At 41.5% G+C, this 21238-nt stretch overlaps 2 protein-coding genes across 4 annotated transcripts in view; one reads left to right on the top strand and one right to left on the bottom strand.

Moving 5' to 3' along the window:
* The window catches only part of LOC139607586 (kin of IRRE-like protein 3), a 76170-nt gene that overhangs the window by 23079 nt on the left and 31853 nt on the right, over positions 1 to 21238 (bottom strand). The window contains exons 1-3 of one of the 2 annotated variants that reach the window (XM_071460580.1): positions 12619 to 12710; positions 10712 to 10862; positions 6014 to 6119 (exon numbers count right to left, since the gene is read on the bottom strand). In XM_071460580.1, coding sequence (XP_071316681.1) covers positions 6014 to 6119; positions 10712 to 10862; positions 12619 to 12669 — 308 coding nt within the window. In that variant the 5' untranslated portion in view covers positions 12670 to 12710. Of the gene's footprint in view, positions 1 to 6013; positions 6120 to 10711; positions 10863 to 12618; positions 12711 to 21238 lie in introns of those variants that run through there. The other variant, XM_071460579.1, reaches the window with a different exon arrangement.
* Positions 10005 to 13613, top strand: LOC139607587 (uncharacterized). Of its 2 annotated transcripts, XM_071460581.1 has the most exons (3): positions 10005 to 12512; positions 12621 to 13040; positions 13444 to 13613. In XM_071460581.1, exons 1-3 carry the CDS (start codon positions 12341 to 12343, stop codon positions 13611 to 13613), a joined length of 762 nt encoding a protein of 253 aa, XP_071316682.1. In that variant the 5' UTR covers positions 10005 to 12340. The 2 variants fall into 2 exon arrangements, with proteins under 2 accessions (XP_071316682.1, XP_071316683.1); XM_071460582.1 differs by having other exon boundaries at positions 10005 to 13040.

Below are 21238 nucleotides of genomic sequence, written 5' to 3'. Positions count from 1 at the left end.
ATATATATCATATAACAACGACTATCCTAACTAACTACTGTGCTCTGATGTTCACATACTTGTCTGATGAAAACATGGACACATTTAAATGAACTTCATCCACTGAAGCAGATACATGGGACACACGGATTTCAGCACTGTAGCATCTGTTAGGAAATGATCTGGTCTTATAATTTTAATAACTTATTGATTCTTTTCTCCAACTCAGACTCTTTGCTGCTGTATTTTTAAATGAGCATTAATGATAGATAGATAGACAGACTGTCCAGCAGCTCATTAATGTTAAGTTCCATTGCCTTTGTCTGAGGTGTTGAACAGTCTGATGGGAGTCAGTGGAAACAGGATCTCCTGAACCTCTCAGTCCTGCAGTGCAGAGAGATGAGATCTCAAAGGAATTTTAAATTGAAAGCAACTGGCTGGGGCTGGTCCAACGATGGACCAGCCCCAGCCTGGTCAGGTGCGAGAAAGAACTGATGAAGCCTCTTGGATGAGAGGTGAAACGTCTTCCTAGACAAATAACCAAGTCCAGTTGCTTTCGATTTAAAACTCCTTTGAGATACTATGACCTGGACAAATGAGAATATTCACAGGCTTAGAGAGATGAGATGTTTGCTGCTGCTGTAGCTGCTTCTCTGGTCTACAATGATGTTGTGGAGAGGATGGTTGGTATTGTCCAAGATGGTCTGCATCTTACACTGCATGTGTCTCTCCACAACAGTCCTGAGTAAGTCCAGACTCCTGCCAGTCACAGACCTAGCCTTTTGAACCAGCTTGTCCAGTCTCCTTGTGCCGTTGTCTGCTCTCATGCTGCTGCCCCAGCAGACCACAGCAGAGAAGAGAACACTCTCCACCTCTGACTGATAAAACATGTAGAAGACATAAAGAAGTCAAAGGACCTGAGCTTCCTGAGGAAAAAGAGCCAGCTCTGTTCCTTCCTGTAGATCTCATCTGTGTTCAGGGAAGTTTACTGTCCAGGTGCACACCTAGGTAAGTGTGCACCACCTTAATGTCCTTCCCTCTAACTTTGACTGGCTGAAGTGTGGGTCAGTGACCCTCTACTTGGTCTTGGAGGTGTTTAAAATATAATGTTCCTTTTTTGAGTGAGAATGTAATTGTTTCAAGAACTTATTGACTATTTTCTCCAACTCAGGGTCTTTCACTGCTGCTGTTGTTTTTAAAAGTGCATTAATGTCCCACATTAATCTTTCTAGCTCCACTGGGAGACACAGTGTCGGAGCTTCATTGATCAAGGCTTTGTTTCATTCACCACACACCTGCTTAACTCAGTGAACATACTCTGAATTTTTGGTCCTGAGCATCAATCCTGAGTCCTGAGTTCAATCAACTCTGAGTTTCCCGTCTCAGGATTAGTCAACTCAGAGTTCAGGGTTAGAGTCAGTCTTTGTTAAACCTGTTTTCTGGACCAGATCCTTAGTTCTCAATAGTGCGTAACAGATTTACAGTAAAAATAACAAAAAATTTAAATAATATACATATATACTGTAATATATCATACAGCAATAACTACCCTTCAATAAAATGCATCAACTGTGGTCTCCTGTTACATACTTTTCAGATGAAAACATGGAAGCATCTAAAGGAACTTCATCCACTGAGGCAGACAGACGTACAATATCCCTGGACACAATGCTATGGTCAAGTTGGATTGTAATATGTCTCCAGTAGATAATATCCAGTCATGAACCCTCAGGGCCTTCTAGGCCTAGAGAGAAGGCCAAACATGTTAGATTTAATCTCTTTCATTTCATAATTATTCTCTTCTAACTCTAATTTTAGCCTAATTTTCAAGTTTGCTTCAGAAATTGAAGTGTGTAGCCTGTCAATATTGACAAAAGTTCAAGCATTTATATCTTTATGCATATCACTACACTGTTGGTCACTGATAACCAATTTAAAGCTTGTAGTATCTGAAGTTCTATATGTTATGTGACTTCATGGGTTTGGTATGTTTAGCTAGGAGTCCCCTGGTCAAAAAGATTTAAGGGCCTTAGTCAGAAGGCTCTAGATAAAAAGATTTAAGGGGCTTAGCTAAAAGGTTCTAGGTCAAAAAGGTCTAGGTGTGGACGGGAGACTGATGACTCCCTCATCTTATGGAATGAAGCCCTTTTTCTGTATTTACAGGAACCATATGTTTTATCTTAGGTTCACGAGAACAACCAACCTATATAAGTGGGGAATTAGAGCAGTTATTCAGAGGAGATTCACATTAGCTTCGACTCCTCTCTCAGGCAAACCCAGGGTGCTTGATTTGATGCTGGACTGCTTTGTAATAAACTTCTTTATATACAAGCAAGACGGTGTCAGCGGAGTTTTCTTCATCATCTTCACATCATCCCTATTTAAGAAACAACATGCACAAGATGAAAAGAGTGATGTGTCAGCAGATCTGTCGCATCCCATCCCCAGGTTTGGTCAGTGGTTGTGTTTTGTTTTATGTTAGTTTTTTTTTAACTTATTTCAGGGCTGAGTGCAGCATACTTTGTGCTCCCAGCAAGGTGCTGTTAAACCAGAAACACCACAGCAGTATTACAACTAGGATTGAAGACCTAGCCCTAATACTCAATTGACTCCAATTGAAAATGATACAATTGGAGTCAGTCATACTAACAAACACCTTTGTCATCTTGTTTGTTTTTAGTGTCTGGCAGAGGTGACCGCCCTAACTCAAAAAGACCATGGACCAAAGCTGAAGTCAATGCTGTGATGTGACACAAATCTCACATCATGAAATGTCACTAGGCATCTCAGGGGGAATGTGAGGTGTGCAAAAACTGTGAACATCCAGCTCTACAAAACAAGGCAAGCCAAAATATCAGATTTTGTTTGACACAATCTTTAAGTATCTGTTGATCTAAATGAGTTTAAGTTTCAATTTACATTCTTTAAACCTAAAACCTGTTGGTCACACATTTCATTTTCAATCTCACACTTGTAATGTTACTGTAGTTTCCAGTAGTAGTTTTGTTGCAATGAATTGTATGAATTTCTTCTTTGAGTTAACATGATTTAGGCATTCTCTCCAACTGCAGCTGTTGAAGATTTATAATGTTGGGTTTCAGTTAAATATGAAGTGTCACAAGCTGATTTCAGTTGCATGCATCTGTAATCAAGTCTCTCAGTCATTTCTCCTAAGTCCTAAATTAACTGTTTATCAAACCTGCTGTCTTTATGACAGCTACTGTTTATTGTTATGGTGATGTAATTGTGAGGGCTGCACTGACTGGGTTTCTGCTCTCACATGAAAAAGAGACATTATGCCCATGCAACTTGCACAGAATGAAAACAAAGTTACACCAGTGGTGCACCAGCTTAAAGCAGCGTGCCTATCAAGAGAGTGAGACATGGAAGCTATGCTAACATTACATTAGCTTAACAATGGCAGCAGGACCAAGCTCACCTATCTTAACAACCTGCTGGAAAAAAGCCGCGCCTTACAGGTCTAACACATCAAACTTGACACAGCATCTGCGGGATCAACACCCAGCTTTACACACCCAAGTAAAGGTAACACTAACAACCAAATTGAATTATGTTAGTGGCAGGTTACTTAATGAAATATATGAATATAAACGTACAGCAGCATAGTGGTGATAAGCAAACAGGCAGCAAACCTGCGTGTAATCCCCTCAAGGGCTTCAGTCACTGTGACCATTTAACATAACATTATATTTAACTTTGTTTTTTTGTTTTTTTCTCTCCCGTAGTTTGTGCTTCTCCTCTCTCTCCCTCTCTCTGTCCTCATTCTGCAGGTCTCTCTGCCTCTGGAGCAGCAGGATCCAGATCCACCACTACTCATCTTTACTATTAACCACTGTTATCTGTCATCATTATTGATAACACCATTACCTTCACAGCTGTTCCTGGTCTCCCTGGTCCCCCCCCCCCCAATCTTTCTCCTCTTAAACCCAACCGGTTGAGGCAGATCCCCCCCCACCCTGAGCCCGGTTCTGTTGGAGGTTTCTTCCTGTTAAAAGGGAGTTTTTCCTCCCCCCTGTTGCCAAGCGCTTGCTCTTTGTGGGAACTGTTGGGTTTTTTTCTGTAACAAAGTAAGGTCTTGACCTTACCCTGTAAAGTGCCTTGAGATAATGTATATTATGATTTGGCGCTATACAAATAAAATTTAATTGAATTGAAAATGTTGCTTCCTCCCATCTGTGTTGAATCAATGCTGGTATGTAGGTATGTAAATACACCAGGTGTAAAACACTGACTTAACACTAGGGAGCTTGTAAACTTCAAGCACCATACCAGGGGTTTTAATTAACTGCATTTCAGTTTATTACTTAATTAATGACACTGCATAAGAGATGTTCTCAATTTCTTTATTTTATTTTTACTAAACCTGCAAACAAAGAAACAAAAACAATAATAGACAGGCCAACTGTAAAATGAGATGAAAACATTAAACAATAATTTAACAATAATAAACAACAATATTAAAAACATATAATTTAAAATAAATGTAAAGCTAGGCATGGATCGTAGTCGACAATAACACCTCAGTTTATCACCCACAATCGTAATATTCTCCCCTGGGGAGTAATATTACTATAATAATATAAAAAGTAATAATTAAAAAAATAATTACTTTTTTTTTTCCAAATATTAAAAATCTACTAAAAACATTACTGCAAGTGCAATCAAAGCTAATCCTTTTCTTGTTTCCCAGGGGGTTTTCTCGAAGCTAAAAACAGAAACGCGAGCGTAAAAAGAGGCAGGCAGAACTGAACATCCCTGAGCTTTAACTGATACACGATGTGTTTACCAGGTGGGGACCCACATTTGAAATGATTTCCAGGTTCTTAGAGCAGCGGCAGGCTGTGGGGTGCAAGAAGAAGACAGAAGCACCTGGCATCTCATGCTTAAAGATAATGACATCCATGTCCTGGAGGAAGTAGTCAAGCTTCTTTGCTCTCTCCACGATTTCACTGAAATTCTGGCCTCAGTCAGACAAGACACACTTTCCGCCCTGAAGCCAGGAGCACATCACCAGTAAGATCAAGAGGAAGACCTTTGAGCAGATATTGCATTCACAAGGCCAAAACCACGTTTTGTGAGGTCACACTGACGTTGACATTGGACCAACAATGTCAAATCAGTGACTTGACTTGACTCCAAATGAATGTTTGTGTGAAATTTGAAGGGGTTCCCTTGAGGAGTTCTTGAGATATGGCATTCAGAAGGCCAAATCATGTTTTCTGAGGTTACTGTGACCTTGACCTTTGTTAATGCTGAATTTGAAGAAGTTCTGTCAAGGGGTCACTGAGATATCATGTCCACGAGAATCTGGGCTGGACGTATGTATGTATGTACATACGTGTTTGGCTATATTTACTTATAAAACAATTTTTATATGAAGGTCTTTATGTCTAACTCCCTCTGTTTGATATGTAGAATTGGTCAGAAGCCTCGTTTTAATTTTCTCCCATTGGCCATGTTAAATATGTTTAAATACAAATGCAACACTTCCTGTAAGCAGTTCAAATTTAAAGGTGGTGTGTCTTATGTTTAGCTATTCCTCTGCCTCCTTTAGAAATAATGATACATGTAATGAAAGTGGTTTATTTGCTGTAACAGAGACAAAGCTCAAACCTCAGTGAACCCAAAAGTGCTACTATTTACCTTGAATATTATTAAAACACTGTCAAGTGACAAACAGCCATTAAAATGTGGCTTCAGAAAAAGTAGCTGTAAGGTTGGGCCCTTGAAGTTGGGGCCCTGACAGTTACAGTCTGGTGAGGCTCACAGTTGTAATGCATAAACATCATATTTTTGTTACTATACTGTTATACTGTTATTATACTTTGCTGTTGCCTGTTCTGGTGATAAATGGAGAAATAGTCGATGCTGAAGAGCATTGTGTCTGTGTAAATTAATAATCACCCTGTAAAGAGCCTGAAGATAATGTTATGATTTTGTGCTGTATAAATAAAACTGAATTGAATACACTGCTCACAAACCATCACAGTTAATTGGATGTTGAGAGGCTCACCTGTAGTGGATGACAGGTGGGTTGGCTTTGGCAGCACAATGGAATTTGACCACACCTCCCTCTAGAACAGGCTGAGGCTCAACGGTGAGGTTGACGATGGGCAGGTCTGAGAGGGAGGAAGATCAGGAGAGGATGAAGAACGAAGCAGCATCGTTCTGAAGTGGCTGTGGTTACAAACTGAAGAGTGTGTCAGGGTGGACTCTGTAATCATGTCATTGATTTATTTCCTACCAGGGTGGACCATTGTCTTCAGTTCACCAACATCAATCACATGATTCTTACAAAACAAAGAGCGAAGACAGAGACAATATTACAGTACACATTCAAAACTATTCATGTCTGTGGGTTAAATTACTTTGCAGAGTTGAAGGTTCACTGCAGGATTTTCCTAAAAGAACAAATGTACAGACTCACACCACAGTGACCCCCTCAATCATCACTGAAGACTCAGGGATGGTGGCGGTGTAGATTCTGTCCTCTGCCTGGATTTCCCTACTGTCCTCTTCTTTCTTCCGGAACATTGCTAGGCTGCAACTTTGGGCAGAGGGTGTGTAGCCCCGAGCCCGTAACAGTGCACAGGGTGTGAGGATGTAGTGACCAGGTTACATTGCTGTCTCTGACGTCCTAATGTGCATTAACACAAAATGCAGTAGTTTATTCTCAGACTGCCTCACGATGAAGATGTCCAGGTACATGAAGACGTTTCACCTCTCATCCACAACGTTTCTTCAGTTCTTCAGTTCTGACGGACTGACTCAGATTCAGATAAAATGAGTCCTCTTCAGTCCCTGTTTTCTAATTGAAGTGGGAAAGACCCAAGTCGACTACAGAGTCATTTGACCTGGGTGTGAATGCTGATTGTAACCTTTTCCACTGCTGAGAAAAGCCTGATGCTGCTGGTGTTAGTATAGTATAATATTATACGCTAATGTACTCTATCTGCTATGACTACTATAATTACTATACTCATCACAAAAATGATTGAAGTGTGAAGAATAATGTCAAAATATGTGTAAACTATGTGTATCACTGATTATGTGCACATGTGTTAAACTCAAGCAAATAGATAATTTTTTAAAAATGCAGTATGAAAAAGTACATAATGGTGTATTCCTGGATGAGAATATGTTTTTTTAAACAATGTAATAGAAGAGAGTCAGAATATAATGGTGTCTACTGAGCATGGACTTAACTAAAAGAAAATAGATAAGCCTTATGAGCATAATTATATAAGAGTTACGTCAGTTATGAGTGTCGAGAAATAATGAGCCAGGTATTACTGAGAATGGTTTTTGATGAGAAGAAAATAGACATTGCCTATGCATAGACAGCTGTGTGCCCTAGGCACAGATGGGTGAGGGGCCAGTTTCTGTGTGAAGGGGCAGTTTCTAGGGAGAATAGTGAAATATGATAGGGGGTGTGGGCAATTTTTGGATTATAAAAGAAGAGGTCACGTATCAGATTTTCAGAGCAACTCCTTGTTGTTTTCGGGTTTTGTTGCCGGCAATAAATCTCTGGTGCACTGAATTCTGCCTCCCGCTGATTTTTTAAGACTTTGAAGATATTTTTGAGCAACAGATAAGAATCAAGACTTAGACTCTGGTCCATGATCCGTCCCACACCATTAGCGGGTTTTTGTGATCAGTGGAACAGGGGCTTTACTGGAGGTGATGTCGTTTGGGATGACACTTAAAGGCACACTTGATATTTGCCTTATATTTGGACTAATATATGCTCTACATCTAGGTTACCCAAAAAGACAAAAGTGCACGTCATCAAGTGGGTGATGCTCAGGTGTACGTAACCTGAGGCCCAAGCTTTACAGTAGATGAGTGTGCTGCAGGCATAGATACTTGATTTGACTCTTAAACTCATGTATTTGCAGTGAATAACCTCTGCAAAATTCTTAGATGGTTATAGTCAGTCACAGAATTGGGCAGCAACATATTATTCAGTAATGACTAACTGTAATATTATTACGTTCCCCAGTAACAAGTAGTGTGAGGGATTAAAATTTCTAAAATATTTATGATATTACTGTTACCAATCCTTCATCATTGCATTACCAGTATACCACCTACCATGTCCTAGGTAGGCTATCTTTGCACTACAATAACCTAACTTGCACAGAAACTCCTGCTGCTACTCCCAGTTATTTACGTATCTCATTTAGTTATTTTTATTTTCTTGTCTTATCTGTCGTGCTCTTGTCTTATCTGTCGTGCCTGCGCAGTGTGCACTTTATATGTTTCACCGCGGGAGAGTGGGAAACGTCCTTTCGATTCCTTTGTATGTCTTAACATGTGAAGAAATTGACAATAAAGCTACTTTGACTTTGACTTTGACTTATGATGATGTTGTTGTGCTGTCCAGGGCTTGAGCTCTGGGCTTCTAAACAAACAGCCAGTATACAGCTATACAGCTTCAGCCCCAGCTTCCCAAGCTGCCCAGCACCACAGAGCCCCAGCAGCCCAGCAACCATGAGTGACCAACTGCCGTATAGTTGGCCTGAGTAGGCCATCCACACAACAGTCCCAGTTGATGTCTCATCTCTTCCCAACATCTGTCCCTGAGTCAAATGATCACAAAGGTAAATAATACAATACAAAAAAGTGCAATATTTGTTATCGTCCACGCAGAGCCTTAAGCAGTAATACAACAACAACTATCTTCTATCTAAGAATAGTGTAGTAATGTGTTCACACCCCCTCCGTGTGTGTTGTAATCTGAGTTTCTCTGGTTTTTGTTTTGGTATTCGGTCTAGTAGTGTGTGTCTGGTAATGCACGTATGATGCATGTTGTGTTGCATTTGGGTCCCTCCTGTTAAACTGTTGAGCCTCCCACATTTCTAAACACGCAGGCACCACCCATAGGTGAGATGACACAGTGTAGCGTTCAGGTGAAAGTGACATTCGTTCTCAGTCCAACAGTGGACACAGTACTGCTCTGTCTTTACCCAGATGGAAAACCTTACAAGCTGCTAAAGGGCTCCAGCCTGACTCAGTAACTTGATGCTACATAATGTTACATGTCTCTTTTCATTAGTGACAGTTACAGTAGCATGATAACGTTAGCTAACTCTCTGTTACCGTCATAAATATGTTCAGCAAATGTTGCTATTGCTAGCTGGCTAACTGTCAGCATTGCTGTTGAGCATATCACAGCCCGAATGAAGGCCCGGAGGTGTGGCTGAGGAAGCATTTGTTTTGGTCTGAGATCCTGGAGGTCTAGTGCAACATGACGCTCATTTACAGAACCTCTGATAAACAAAACTCCACCGTGTATGTTGCATCATGACAGTAGAAAAAATAAAAATTTACCTTAAATTCAAATGGGCGACTCTAGTATATGAACAAATGTGGCCCTGAGGCCCTGAAGAGGTAAACGGTGAGGGTCAGGAGAGGTCAGGGCTTCAAAGTATATGACTATTTCCTGGAGGCACTAAGTCTCAGTGTACACCTGTCATGTATCAGTGTGTGTGTGTGTGTGTGTGTGTGTGTGATGTACGAATGTGTGTGTGATAGGTGAAAAGTGCAGTTCATATCACACTAGTCAAACTATCAGAAGAGATGAGTTTTTTCTGAGGGCTGGGTCAGCTCATGCTGGGAGGGGATAACTTCACTTAAGCCCCTTTTACACCGGACAAAAAAACCTGCAAAAACCTGAGAACATCTGTGCTGAAAATGTTGTGATACATTTGTTGCTGCTATACGTCTTAAAAACACAGACTCATTGGAGGCTCTGACACTGAGAGGAGCACCGACCTGGGGGTGAGACACAACAGATCAACTTTTGTAGTTTGCACGGTGGCTAGCAGCTCACTGTTGTGTCTGTGACGATATTCCCTCCCGTGTCTCTGTGAGCGTTCTATAACTGCATGTGATGATATTGTGCGTCTGTATCAGTCCACCATTTTCCAGGCTCAGACTTGAAGGTGCTGAGTCTCATGTCAACTGATTCAGCGTCGTGCGGTACACAAATGCAGAGACCCAGCAGTGCTGACCCCTGGCATTCAGCTGTAATAACGAATATGTAAATTCCCAGTTATAACCCAGGTAACCAGTGGACATCCTGGGGGGTCGGGCACCATGTACAGAACAAGCACTGTGTTTGTTTGTATATGGGTAAATGTGACCTGGAGTGTAAAGTGCTTTGAGCGATCATTAAGACTTGCAGACCATTCAGCAGTTGCACCAGTGAAGGACTTAAGAACAATGAGGGTCTCCAACAGAAGCTCAGGTCTGTTCAGTCTGAAATCCTTCTGAAGGGTCCAGCAGCAGGGGCAGCAAACCAGTTCAGTCTGAGCTCAGTCCAAATCTTTGGGCCAGTGGACAAGGTCTAAGAGCTCAGATCACACTGCAAACCACAAACAGGACTCATAAAGGAGGCACCGGGTGGGCTTTGGCCTAATGTGAAAGACTACTGGCAGTGCCATTACTCCAGAGACACTGGATGACTGTATGAGGAATGAAATTAACTCATTCATTAACTCAGACTCTGTCAGAGAGTGTGTATCAGTGTGTTCCTGTGCTTCCCCCACTTCTCTGCAGACTTCACAGAGAACTGACTTCTTTCCTGGTTGTTTTTCATCTTTCATGAGAGATCTCACATGACTAAGAAGGAGGTATAAATGACTCGTCCAATCCTGATGAAGCAGGAGGTCATTGTAAATAACTGGATGATTAGATTGTTACTCACGCTGAATGTCGATTGTGACAGTAGCATCTTTTCCATTGGGGGCTGCTTTGTTTGACGCTCGACAGGTGATCTGTTGACCTGATTCGATGTTGTGGGGCGACAGGTATAGTGTGCTGACTGTGCTCTCTCTCTTACCGTCCTGCAACAAGTTCTGAGGAATCAAGGATATAGGAGAAAAGTGTTTCAAAGTTCACATTCATGTATTTATCAGTTCATCAACACAATAAACACACAGAACTCTGCTATCGTCTATTTGACATTATGGAGCATAATTATTGCAAATGCTGAGTCAGTCTTTCAGCTAGAGAGTTCATTCAAACTTTAAGCTGTTTTATGATTTTTTCAGACAAATTTCTGAGGTTGTAATGGGTGTGTATAGCTCTGAATGTTGGATGACATCACAGCTAGAGTGGGAGAGGATGTAAAAGTGACAAAAGATTCTGTCCTCATGGCCATACCTTTCATTTCCCAGACACCAGTTTTTGACCAGGACATAGAGAAATGTGTCATCTTTCAGACAATGTGTCAACCAAAGCACAGAGACTTATAGAATTTGAACTGTGAGCCTCTGAGTGATGAGAGTACCGTCCAACTGCTGCAATAACTGTAATACAAATTCAGAAGCAGGATTTTCAGACAAAACCAGGAAAAACCCTTTTTTAACTCACTCGTCTTTTTTGACTCTACGAACACCACAACCACATAGATGTGTTCAGGAAGGTCTTGTGCCACTAATGGTTTAAAAATTCAAAAAAATAAAAAATCCAGCCACACAAAGCTGTAGATATTGATCGTTAACAGCCTCTGTGATCTCTGTGATGTTTATACACATAGCCAGTGTGTCTCAGCCAGAGATTGTAAATTTCTACAGCAATTACACAGAGTCCTTCAGGCAGGTCAGAATGTCCTGTATTTACAAAATTTAAAAACACTATTTACTGCAATTACATAGCTTTGCTTAATTTGCTTATAAGGCTACTATCATGTGGACCAATCATAATAGGCCAGAGAGAGGATAGATACACTTCTCATCAAACTTTTGACAGCTCTGACTTTGACCTAATTTGCATAGGGGGAGGGGTTGAGCTTTGCCCCCCCCCCTTTTCCCCCATGCTTGCGCATAAATTACTCAGAGTCTAGACTTTTGTCACAAAACTATAGAAAACTACAGAGTCGGTGTATTTTCATGAGGAGAGCCGTACTCACCACAATTCATTCAACCCTCACATACAAAGAGTTTCTCAAGATCATGGTCAAAAAACACTTTAAGACGTCATCTCACAACCATGTGTATCTAATTTTCTTTTTCTTATAAACTTGACCTGACCCAACCTTAGGGTGATAGATAGCTTTCCATATGACAGCTTTTTTTGGCTGAAAAACTTTTTTTAAACAAAAACCAATTATTTTCTGGTTAGAAAACTAAACAACAAACTAAACAAAAGACACAGAGTAATTGTGTTCAATATAAGAAATACGGGTATAAATACATTGTCATCCTGAGCGGCTGTATGACGGAGCAGGTAAGAAGACTTTGCGTTTCTACACACGTTGCTTCTTATTTTTTTTATAACATTTAAAAATATTAAACGAAAGATCTGTGTATTTTAGCATATACCGTCTCCGTAGATGTCCACCCAGCACCGCAGTTTTCTGGTAAGTATTTACTATATTTACCGTATTTTTATGTATTCTATTCATTGTCTAAACATTGGACTGTGTTTTTTTAATCAGAATTATCCATCTTTTAAAGTCACAGCCGCAGATTTGGAAGGAATCAACTTTTCACAATCACATTTTGGTAAGGTTTGTCTTTTTAAAATTTAAAACTCACACTGCATCCGTTTCTGTGTTATAATAACAGTTTCAACAAAACATACTGAGGTTTAGCTGAAATATATACTTACAGATTTTACCGACGGTCTGAACGACGTACGAGACCTCGACGGCAGTTTCATGGAGGTTTTACAAGAAATTCAAGCAGCTGAGGATTCTGCGTTGAACCGGTCAGAGGCCGCATCACCTCCTCCACCTGCCCCGACCAACACCACCCCTCCGGCGGGTGAAGAGCGCATCAACACTCCGATAGCTCCGGTGCCGGCTGGGGCGTGGAATCCGGCCGTCTTCCACGGGGATATCGACGAGATCCTAGCGGGGGATTCGCCGGTCCGACCCCGGGGAAAAAGTAAAAAGAAGACCCAGCAGAGCGATTCGGCGGTACGTCCAGGGTTAACCGGCCGACCAAAAGCGATCCGTCCACTTAAAAATAAAAAGCGGATCCAGCAGGTCCCACCGGCGCAAGGATCCGACGGGGCACAGGAGATATCAGGTAATCTTGACCATTTTTTAAACCTCCTTTGTTTTTAATGTGATCTATACGTGGAACGAAGTCAACTCTTCGCGCTTCAGCGTTCAAATGAAAATACTACTTCCTGGTGTTTGGTCGCACGGTGATGACGATGATGACGTAACATGTTCTCATAGGTCCTTATCGAGTATATATATATTGTGCATACACAGTTGTAAACACAGACTGCTTCATTGTTAACTGGAAGCAGGTTGAAATGCATTTTGCATAGTGTGGATTTTTTATTCATTCAATTTTCCAGTCTAGGGTAAATAAAGTAAATTCTGAAACTAAAACTCTGTGTCTAATTAAAATGTTTGTTTTAAAAAAGTAAAAAGTTTATTGTTAATGATGCTAACCCATTAAATTTGTTATACCCAAACAGACTCTCAGCCTATGGTCCCTGAGGACCCAGACACCACCATGGGTAGTCCTCCCATCTCCTATCAGACGACAAACAGCACCTGTGACACCTGTTCTTTCATGTCCTCCGAGAGAACAGAAGCCTCACACTTCTTCTTCTTCTGCGAGGGTTACCGCTACAAACGACATTGAGAAGGCTCCGGCGAGACCCCACAAACGGCGTAAAATACATCGTGTCAGATCGACGATTGTCCGCAAACTCTTTGCGGATGCTATCAATCATTCACCAGGACCGATAGTGGGAAGAAGAGGAACGGGAAGAACCCAAAGAGGCGCCCGAAACCAGCAACTGGAAACGCTCCAGATGGTTACCCAAGTAATGCATTCTATCATTTCATCCTTCACAGCCATTTGTGAAAAAATGTTGTAATCTTAATACGTATGTATATTTGTATGACATTTTTTTTATTTTAAAAGATGAATAGAGAATTTGATTCCGACTCTTTATCTTGTTCACCCTCACCCCAAGTCCCTCTTGACCTGCAAATAGCTGTAGATCAGTTACGTTTTTTCCCAATATCCGACAATGTTGAGGTGCAAAATAGCTCGCCTGTAGAACCACAAAATCCTTTCCAAACCTTAGAAAACACATTCCAAAGATTAAATCAAAACGAGGACGCCTTCCACAACATAGAAAGCATACTCCAAAATCTAAATCAGACAAACATATCAGCTCTCAGCTCATCAAATGAACCTCAAAATGAACAAAATGAGTCTCAGCCACAATCACAGCCGCAGCCTCACCAGGGGGGTGAAGGGTTGGAGCAGAGACACACTCCTGCTGAAGACCAGAAGGAGGAGGGGTTTAGAGGGGGCAGAGAGACAGAAACAGCCTCTTATGATCGGTTTAACTCTCTAGTCATGAGACACACATTTACAGTTCCTCGACCCGGCAATGTACCCGATATTGCCGCATTTTATCGAAACGTGATAGGGGTAATTAGGGAATTAGCCAACGAGGTAGAATCGCGAGCTAGTCGCAATGATGTTATTCAGTTGGAGGTGGTAGGTGAAAATGTGCGTGATTATGTTTCAGTCACCAACAACGACCAAGGCAGAAATATTCTTCCAGCTTTTGAAGGTTTGCTCGATCGTATAGTACAGTCAAACAATAACATAGCCGCTGACGAAGATGTAGAATTAATTGTTCACATAGTGCGGAACCCTACGGGCGGTGCCAAACGTAAGATGGAGAAAACTTTAGATTGTGAAATTCTCAAAAAGAAAAGACCCCATCTCTATTTTGCAGATGACAGGAACGATCAGCTCTGCTTTGCCGTCAGCCTGTCTCATGTTATCCATCCGGATTTCACAGATAGCCAGTGTGATAGTCTGGGTAGTTGCAGCGTCAGGCTGGTTTAAATGATCAGACACCCGTCACTTTCAATGACATAGCCAAATTTGAGGAGATCTTGAAGCGCAAAATTGTAGTGTTTTACAGAACATCTCATAACGAACCCCTCTCGCATTTTGCAACAGACTTCCCCGATCGTTCCAAACCTCTGTTTTTATTCCTATTGCAAAATCATTACTACGGGATTAAAAACCTCAAAGCCTTTATGGGTGCAAAGTTTATCTGTAATTATTGTTACAAGGGTTTATGTAACCTCTATGTGCACAGCTGTAAGGGCTACTGTCAAGTCTGCATCGACCCCATCTGCTCTACACAAGAGCTCAAACCCATAAAATGCTCAGATTGTCACAGGACGTGTCGTTCACTCTCCTGTTTTGCTCGACACAAAGAGGCTAAGCCATGTCCTATGAACAAACAGGCTTTTAGTTTTTGTGATCAAGTAAAAAAATGCAAACTATGCAATCTATGCTACTACGTTAATATGACCACAGGCAAGGTCGAGCATCGTTGTGGCGCATCTAGATGTAGAATCTGCGGTGAAACATTACCGTCTGGTTCTGAAACAGACGATCACCTGTGTTACATTCAACCCGTTGCCAGTGAGACCAAACACCTCAGTTTGGTTTTTTATGACTTTGAAACATTTGTCAACGAGAACAACGAACACATCCCCTTTCTAGTGTATGCAAAAACATTGAAAGGTGAAGAGAAGGTGTTTTACGGTCTGGACTGTGTTAAACGCTTTCTCCTGTATTTCAGGAGGAATCAGTACCGGGGAAATGTTTTTAGTGCGCATAATGCTCATGGATTTGACAGCTACCTAGTTTTAAAAGGTATATTGAAAGAGAAAGCATCGCCACAAAACATTCTCATGACAGGTTGTAAAATCCTCAGTTTTGAGGAACCCGATTATCAACTCAAGTTCATAGATTCCCTTTCTTTCCTGCCCATGCGTCTTAACGCCATGCCCAAGGCTTTGGGCTTCAGCGATCAGACCAAGGGGTATTTTCCGCACAGATTCAGCTCAGAAAAGCACCTCACGTATGTAGAACCCTACCCTCCGCCGTCTGATTACGGTGTAGATCGCATGACGACGCGCGAGCAGGAGGAGTTTTACAGCTGGTACAGTAAAGCCAGTCAGGATGTCTTTGACTTTAGGAAGGAAGCTTTGCATTACTGTAAGAATGACGTTGATATTCTCAACACAGGGTGTGTTAAATTCAGGGAGCAGTATCTCAGTGAGACAGGTGTGGACCCTTTCCGCACTATTACCATAGCATCAGCCTGCATGAAGGTGTTTCTCACCAATTACTTGCAACCTAAAACCCTCGCCATACCGTGCCCTGACAACTACACCCAGCGGTGTAAAAGATTCTCAAACGAATCCATCAGATGGTTAGAGTGGGTGATGCACAAGGAAAAAATCTTTATCCAGCATGCTCTCAACATGGGTGAAAAACAGATTGGTCGCTATTTTGTAGACGGTTACACAGAGATTGACGGTGCAAAATATGCGTGGGAGTTTCACGGATGTTTTTATCAGGGTTGTCCTGATTGTTTTAATTCTACAAATACTTGTCCGATGAGGGGTTTGACCTTTGGGGAACTGCATGCCAAAAGTGTGGAGAGAGCGCAGATGTTACAGTCTGAACACAACCTCCGCGTCATTGTGGTGAGAGAACACATGTGGAATGAAATGAAAAAATCGAGCCATGTAGTAAACTTTCTCCAGCATTTGAACTTCCCAGAACCTCTCATACCACGACAAGCGCTGTATGGAGGCAGAATGAGCGCTTTAAAGCTGAGGCATACGGCGGGGTCTGATGAAACTGTGCATTATGTTGACGTTTGCTCACTGTACCCGTATGTCATGAGCACGCAAAAGTTTCCCCTAGGGCATCCTACCATCATTCACAAAGATTTTGGGGATCCTCGTAACTACTTTGGGTTAATCAGAGCCACTGTATATCCACCACGCGGTCTCTTTTTCCCTGTTTTACTGTACAAATGCTCATCCGGTAAATTAATCTTCCCGTTGTGTCGTACCTGTGCTGAAACCAACAACCAAGAGGGTCTCTGTAGACACGGCGATGAAGCCAGAGCGTTGACAGGTGTGTGGGTCACGCTCGAGTTTAACAAAGCCCTCGAGCTAGGGTACAGAGTGGCAAAAATCACAGAAGTGTGGCACTTTGACAAAAGTAGCGACTCAGTGTTTGTCGACTACATCCACAATTTTCTCAAAGGTAAACAGGAAGCATCGGGGTACCCGCCTGATGCGACGGATCGGGAAACCAGAGAAAAATACATCAGGGACTATCATACAAATCAGGGCATTCTGTTAGACGCGGACAAAATTGAAGCGAATCCTGTCAAGAGGCAAGTGGCTAAATTGTGTCTCAACAGTCTTTGGGGGAAGTTTGCGCAGAGAGACAACCTACTCCATACGAACATCGTCTCAGAATCTGAAGAGTTTTTCTCCTACCTTTTTTCGGGCATACACAAGGCTGAATACTTCAGCGTTCTAGACAACGAGAGAGCCTTAATTAGGTGGAGATACACAGACCGATGCATTCAACCCCCGGGTAAACAGAACAATATATTCGTTGCGGCATTCACCACAGCACACGCACGTCTAAAACTGTACAGTTATTTAGAAAAGTTGAAAGAGAGGGTTCTTTACATCAACACCGATAGTTTAATCTATGTGGTAAAGAAGGGTGAGACGCCTTTAGAGATGGGTAATTATCTAGGGGACTTGACAGATGAACTGGACGGGGATAGCATTCAAGAATTTGTAGCCGCGGGTCCAAAGAGCTATGCATACCAAACAAAAAACAAAAAAAAAGTAGCGGTGCGCGTCAAAGGCATCACTCAGACTTGGGAATGCTGTGAGATGGTAAACTTTGACAGCGTCAGAGATCTGGTGGAGGGTTACCTGCGTGATTCTGGTGAGAGTGTGATTGAGATCCCACAGCACAACATTAGTCGCGATAAAAAGAGCTTCGTCTTGAAAAACACATCATTTCAGAAAAAGTTTAAAGTGGTGTATGACAAAAGACGTCTCTTTGCCGACGGCACAACTTTGCCCTTTGGATATTGAGTGAGTTTGATTTTGTGTTGTTTTGTTTCATACAACTTTGCCTTTTGGATATACTGAGTTTGATTTTGTTGTTTTGTTTCATACAACTTTGCCTTTTGGATATATTGAGTTTGATTTTGTGTTGTTTTGTTTCATACAACTTTGCCTTTTGGATATATTGAGTTTGATTTTGTGTTGTTTTGTTTCATTTTGTTTTAAAAATGTCACACCAGAATGTAATGGAGGAAGTTGATTTTGAACCTAGGTTTATATTTCCTTTCTCATGTTTGATTGTAGGACCTAGCGGGTGCGGGAAAACCTATTTTGTAAAAAATGTACTTGAAAACTGTGAACATGTCATGAATATTGTACCTGAAAATATTGTGTGGATTTATACTTCCTTTCAACCTATGTACAGCGAGTTGCAAAGGTTGAATAAAAAGATTAAATTTGTTGAAGGATTGCCAGATTCTTTTGACGATGAAAACCTGTTTCCTCCTGGTCAAAAACATTTGATCATTTTGGACGATGTTATTTTCCAAGCCTCCGACCATCCCGATGTAGTTAAAATCTTTACTCAGTATCGGCATCACAAAAACATGAGCGTCATGATGTTGACTCAAAATGTGTTTCATCAGGGTAAACACAGTCGCACCATTAGTTTGAACAGCAATTATTTGGTGCTGTTTAAAAATCCTCGAGACAAACTACAAATAAATATATTAGCCCGTCAAATCTTTCCGTCTCAAAAGGCATTTTTTTTAGAGAGCTTTGAAGACGCCACCAGAGACCCTCACGGGTATTTAATAGTAGACCTTACACCCGTCTGTCCAGAATGATAGATTGAGGAGCGGTGTACTTCCTCACCAGCGGCCGACCATCTATGTACCAAAATAAATGACCTAGATCATCGTCATCATGTCGGTACGTTTAAAAAGAAATGCTGCTTTACTTTCGGCTTTATACCACGCCACACCCAAGAAACGTAAAGATATTCTTATTCACAGCTCTCCAGACTTTATCCAAGCATTGTGTGAGATTGCTTTAAACCTTTTGAAGGGAAACATCCCTTTATCACCTTCTCAATTCAAAAAACTGAAGAAGCAGAAAGAAATTATCAGACTGTTGGCGGACAAGAAAACAACTTTAAAACGCAAACATCAGGTTTTAAAGAGCCAGTCGGGCGGATTTCTTTTACCCGTCGTACCTATGATCGGGGATCTTATCGGGGGACTCGCTAGAAGATAATACGTGAGAAGATGTCTTTGAGGAAGGCGCAGAAAATGTTTCTCGTCTCACCCCATCAGCTAAACCGTATGACTCAACCGCCAGCCACCATCAGAGAAACCGCAGAGGATGATTTGGATGTCAAAATGAGAGCCTTATTAGATGAGCCGGGGTTGACTCCCGATGAAAAAATTAAAAAGTACAACGCTTTACTGCAAAGATATTTAACTTTGATGAAGCAGGGTCAGAGAGACCAGCGGCGTGTAACCCTAACTCTTCAGAGGGAACACCCGGACGAGCAGGGCGAGGAGACCGAATTTTCAAATCAGCAAAGCGCTCGGGTATCATCTCAGGCGTCGGATGATGCTGACAGTGTGATCACTGAAGTTTTGAAAAGCTTCCCTCCATGAGATCACAACAACACCGAATACATCTTAAAAAAAATATCCGAGAGCGATAAAGGTTGGAATGCAAAGGGGGAATTTGTTTATAAGGGTCAAGTTGTGAAGGGGTCTCATATGACTGATTTATTGAAACACCTGTCACACTCTTATAAATCATCCCGAACCGCGCCACCGACGGGTTGGTCAAAATTTTTGAATACCCTGGCTGATTTGAACATCCCTTCTTCCGCTGTGAAAAACCCAGAAGCTCATGACCAGTACCGCTCCCTCAAGACGGGTACGGTCCACGACCAAATTGTCATGTTTGGAAAAGAAGCACCTCGCACAAGAAGTGGAAAGATGAAGAAACAAATAAATCTGTCACCGAGTTGGATCGGTATTTCACCATAAATAAATAAATGTAACACACAACTTTGTCATTCATTAATAAAGTGTTTTATTGAACATGTTTTTTGCGTACAGTCTTTTTTTTTTTTCAATCAGCAATGAATTACAATTAAGTATCGGTTCAAACCATAAAAAGTTTCTTATAAGATAACATTTATCCGCAACAGTCTTTAAACCTCTGTAGAGAGCAGTTCCTCTGTTTTGGGACGAGGACGATTTTATTTTTGAGACGGTGTATTCTCACAAAGTCGTACACCATACGATCATTTTTTATCACATCGTCGCTGTACAAAGACAGTACTTGGTGGTAAGATAATCCGCAGGCCCGTTGACAGAGATAATAGATGCAGTGTTGCCTGCAGACGGTTGACAGGGGGTGTTGCAGTTGACGGTTGTGGTACTTGATGTTTTGAGAACAGTTTTCCAAAAACTGTAAGATGCTCGAGGGGTAGTGATCAAAGTCTGGCGGAAATCCATAAGAGTCAAAAAAGGTGGCTTTGCCTCCCTTTTCTAGTGTTAAAGCTAACCAGTGTTCCCCAGGCATGTGAGCAGGGTGTGTGTTGACTATGAAGTAGGCCGGTGTCCTAAAGGATGGGTTCTTTTATTTTTTATTTATTTTTTTATTTTTTTTCCCCTTCAAATTAGTAATAATCCACAAGCACCTGTCTTTTTCAGTCGATCTCCAGAATTGAATCAAAACAGGTATAGACTATAAGGGTAGTGGTTTGCGCTAAGGGTGCTCTGAATCTCATCTCTAGTCTTAAATCACCGCTGGAGACGGGAGATAAGGCATCATTGTCGTCAGCCGGGTTGAGATTAAACACAAACAGAGAGTATCCGTTGTTAAATTCCTCTCGGTCGATACTCAGGGGTAAATCTTTAAGATGTCTCCCCGTAGCCAGGAACATGTTGTAAAACTCTCTAATGGACTGTCCGTTGTTAAACTGAGGTTGAAAAGCCTTAGCGGGAATCTGTTTACCATCCTGACAGAAAGCCAGATATTCTACATCGTTGTGAATAAAATTGAAGGGTGACAGGTCTTCGTGGTGCACCATACCCAAAACTATATATTTAGGCACAGCCCCCAGAAAAAGATTCTCCTGGCTGCATATTCTAGAGCAGGGGTCGGCAACCCGCGGCTCCGGAGCCGCATGCGGCTCTTTCATCCCTCTGCTGCGACTCCCTGTGACTTTGGAAAATAAATAATGAGTATTTAATTTAAATTTATTTTATTTTAGTTCGTTAATTTTTTTAATGTAATTCTAAATTACATAATTTAAGATTACATAATAAGATTATGGCGATC

Source organism: Trachinotus anak, unplaced genomic scaffold, assembly GCF_046630095.1.
Source record: "Trachinotus anak isolate AG129_WGS33_773 ecotype Australia unplaced genomic scaffold, CSIRO_AGI_Tana_v1 ptg000024l, whole genome shotgun sequence".
In the NCBI taxonomy this organism is placed as follows: Eukaryota; Metazoa; Chordata; class Actinopteri; order Carangiformes; family Carangidae; genus Trachinotus; species Trachinotus anak.
Note: the sequence above shows the minus strand (reverse complement) of the source record. Positions and strands in the feature narration are given on the sequence as shown.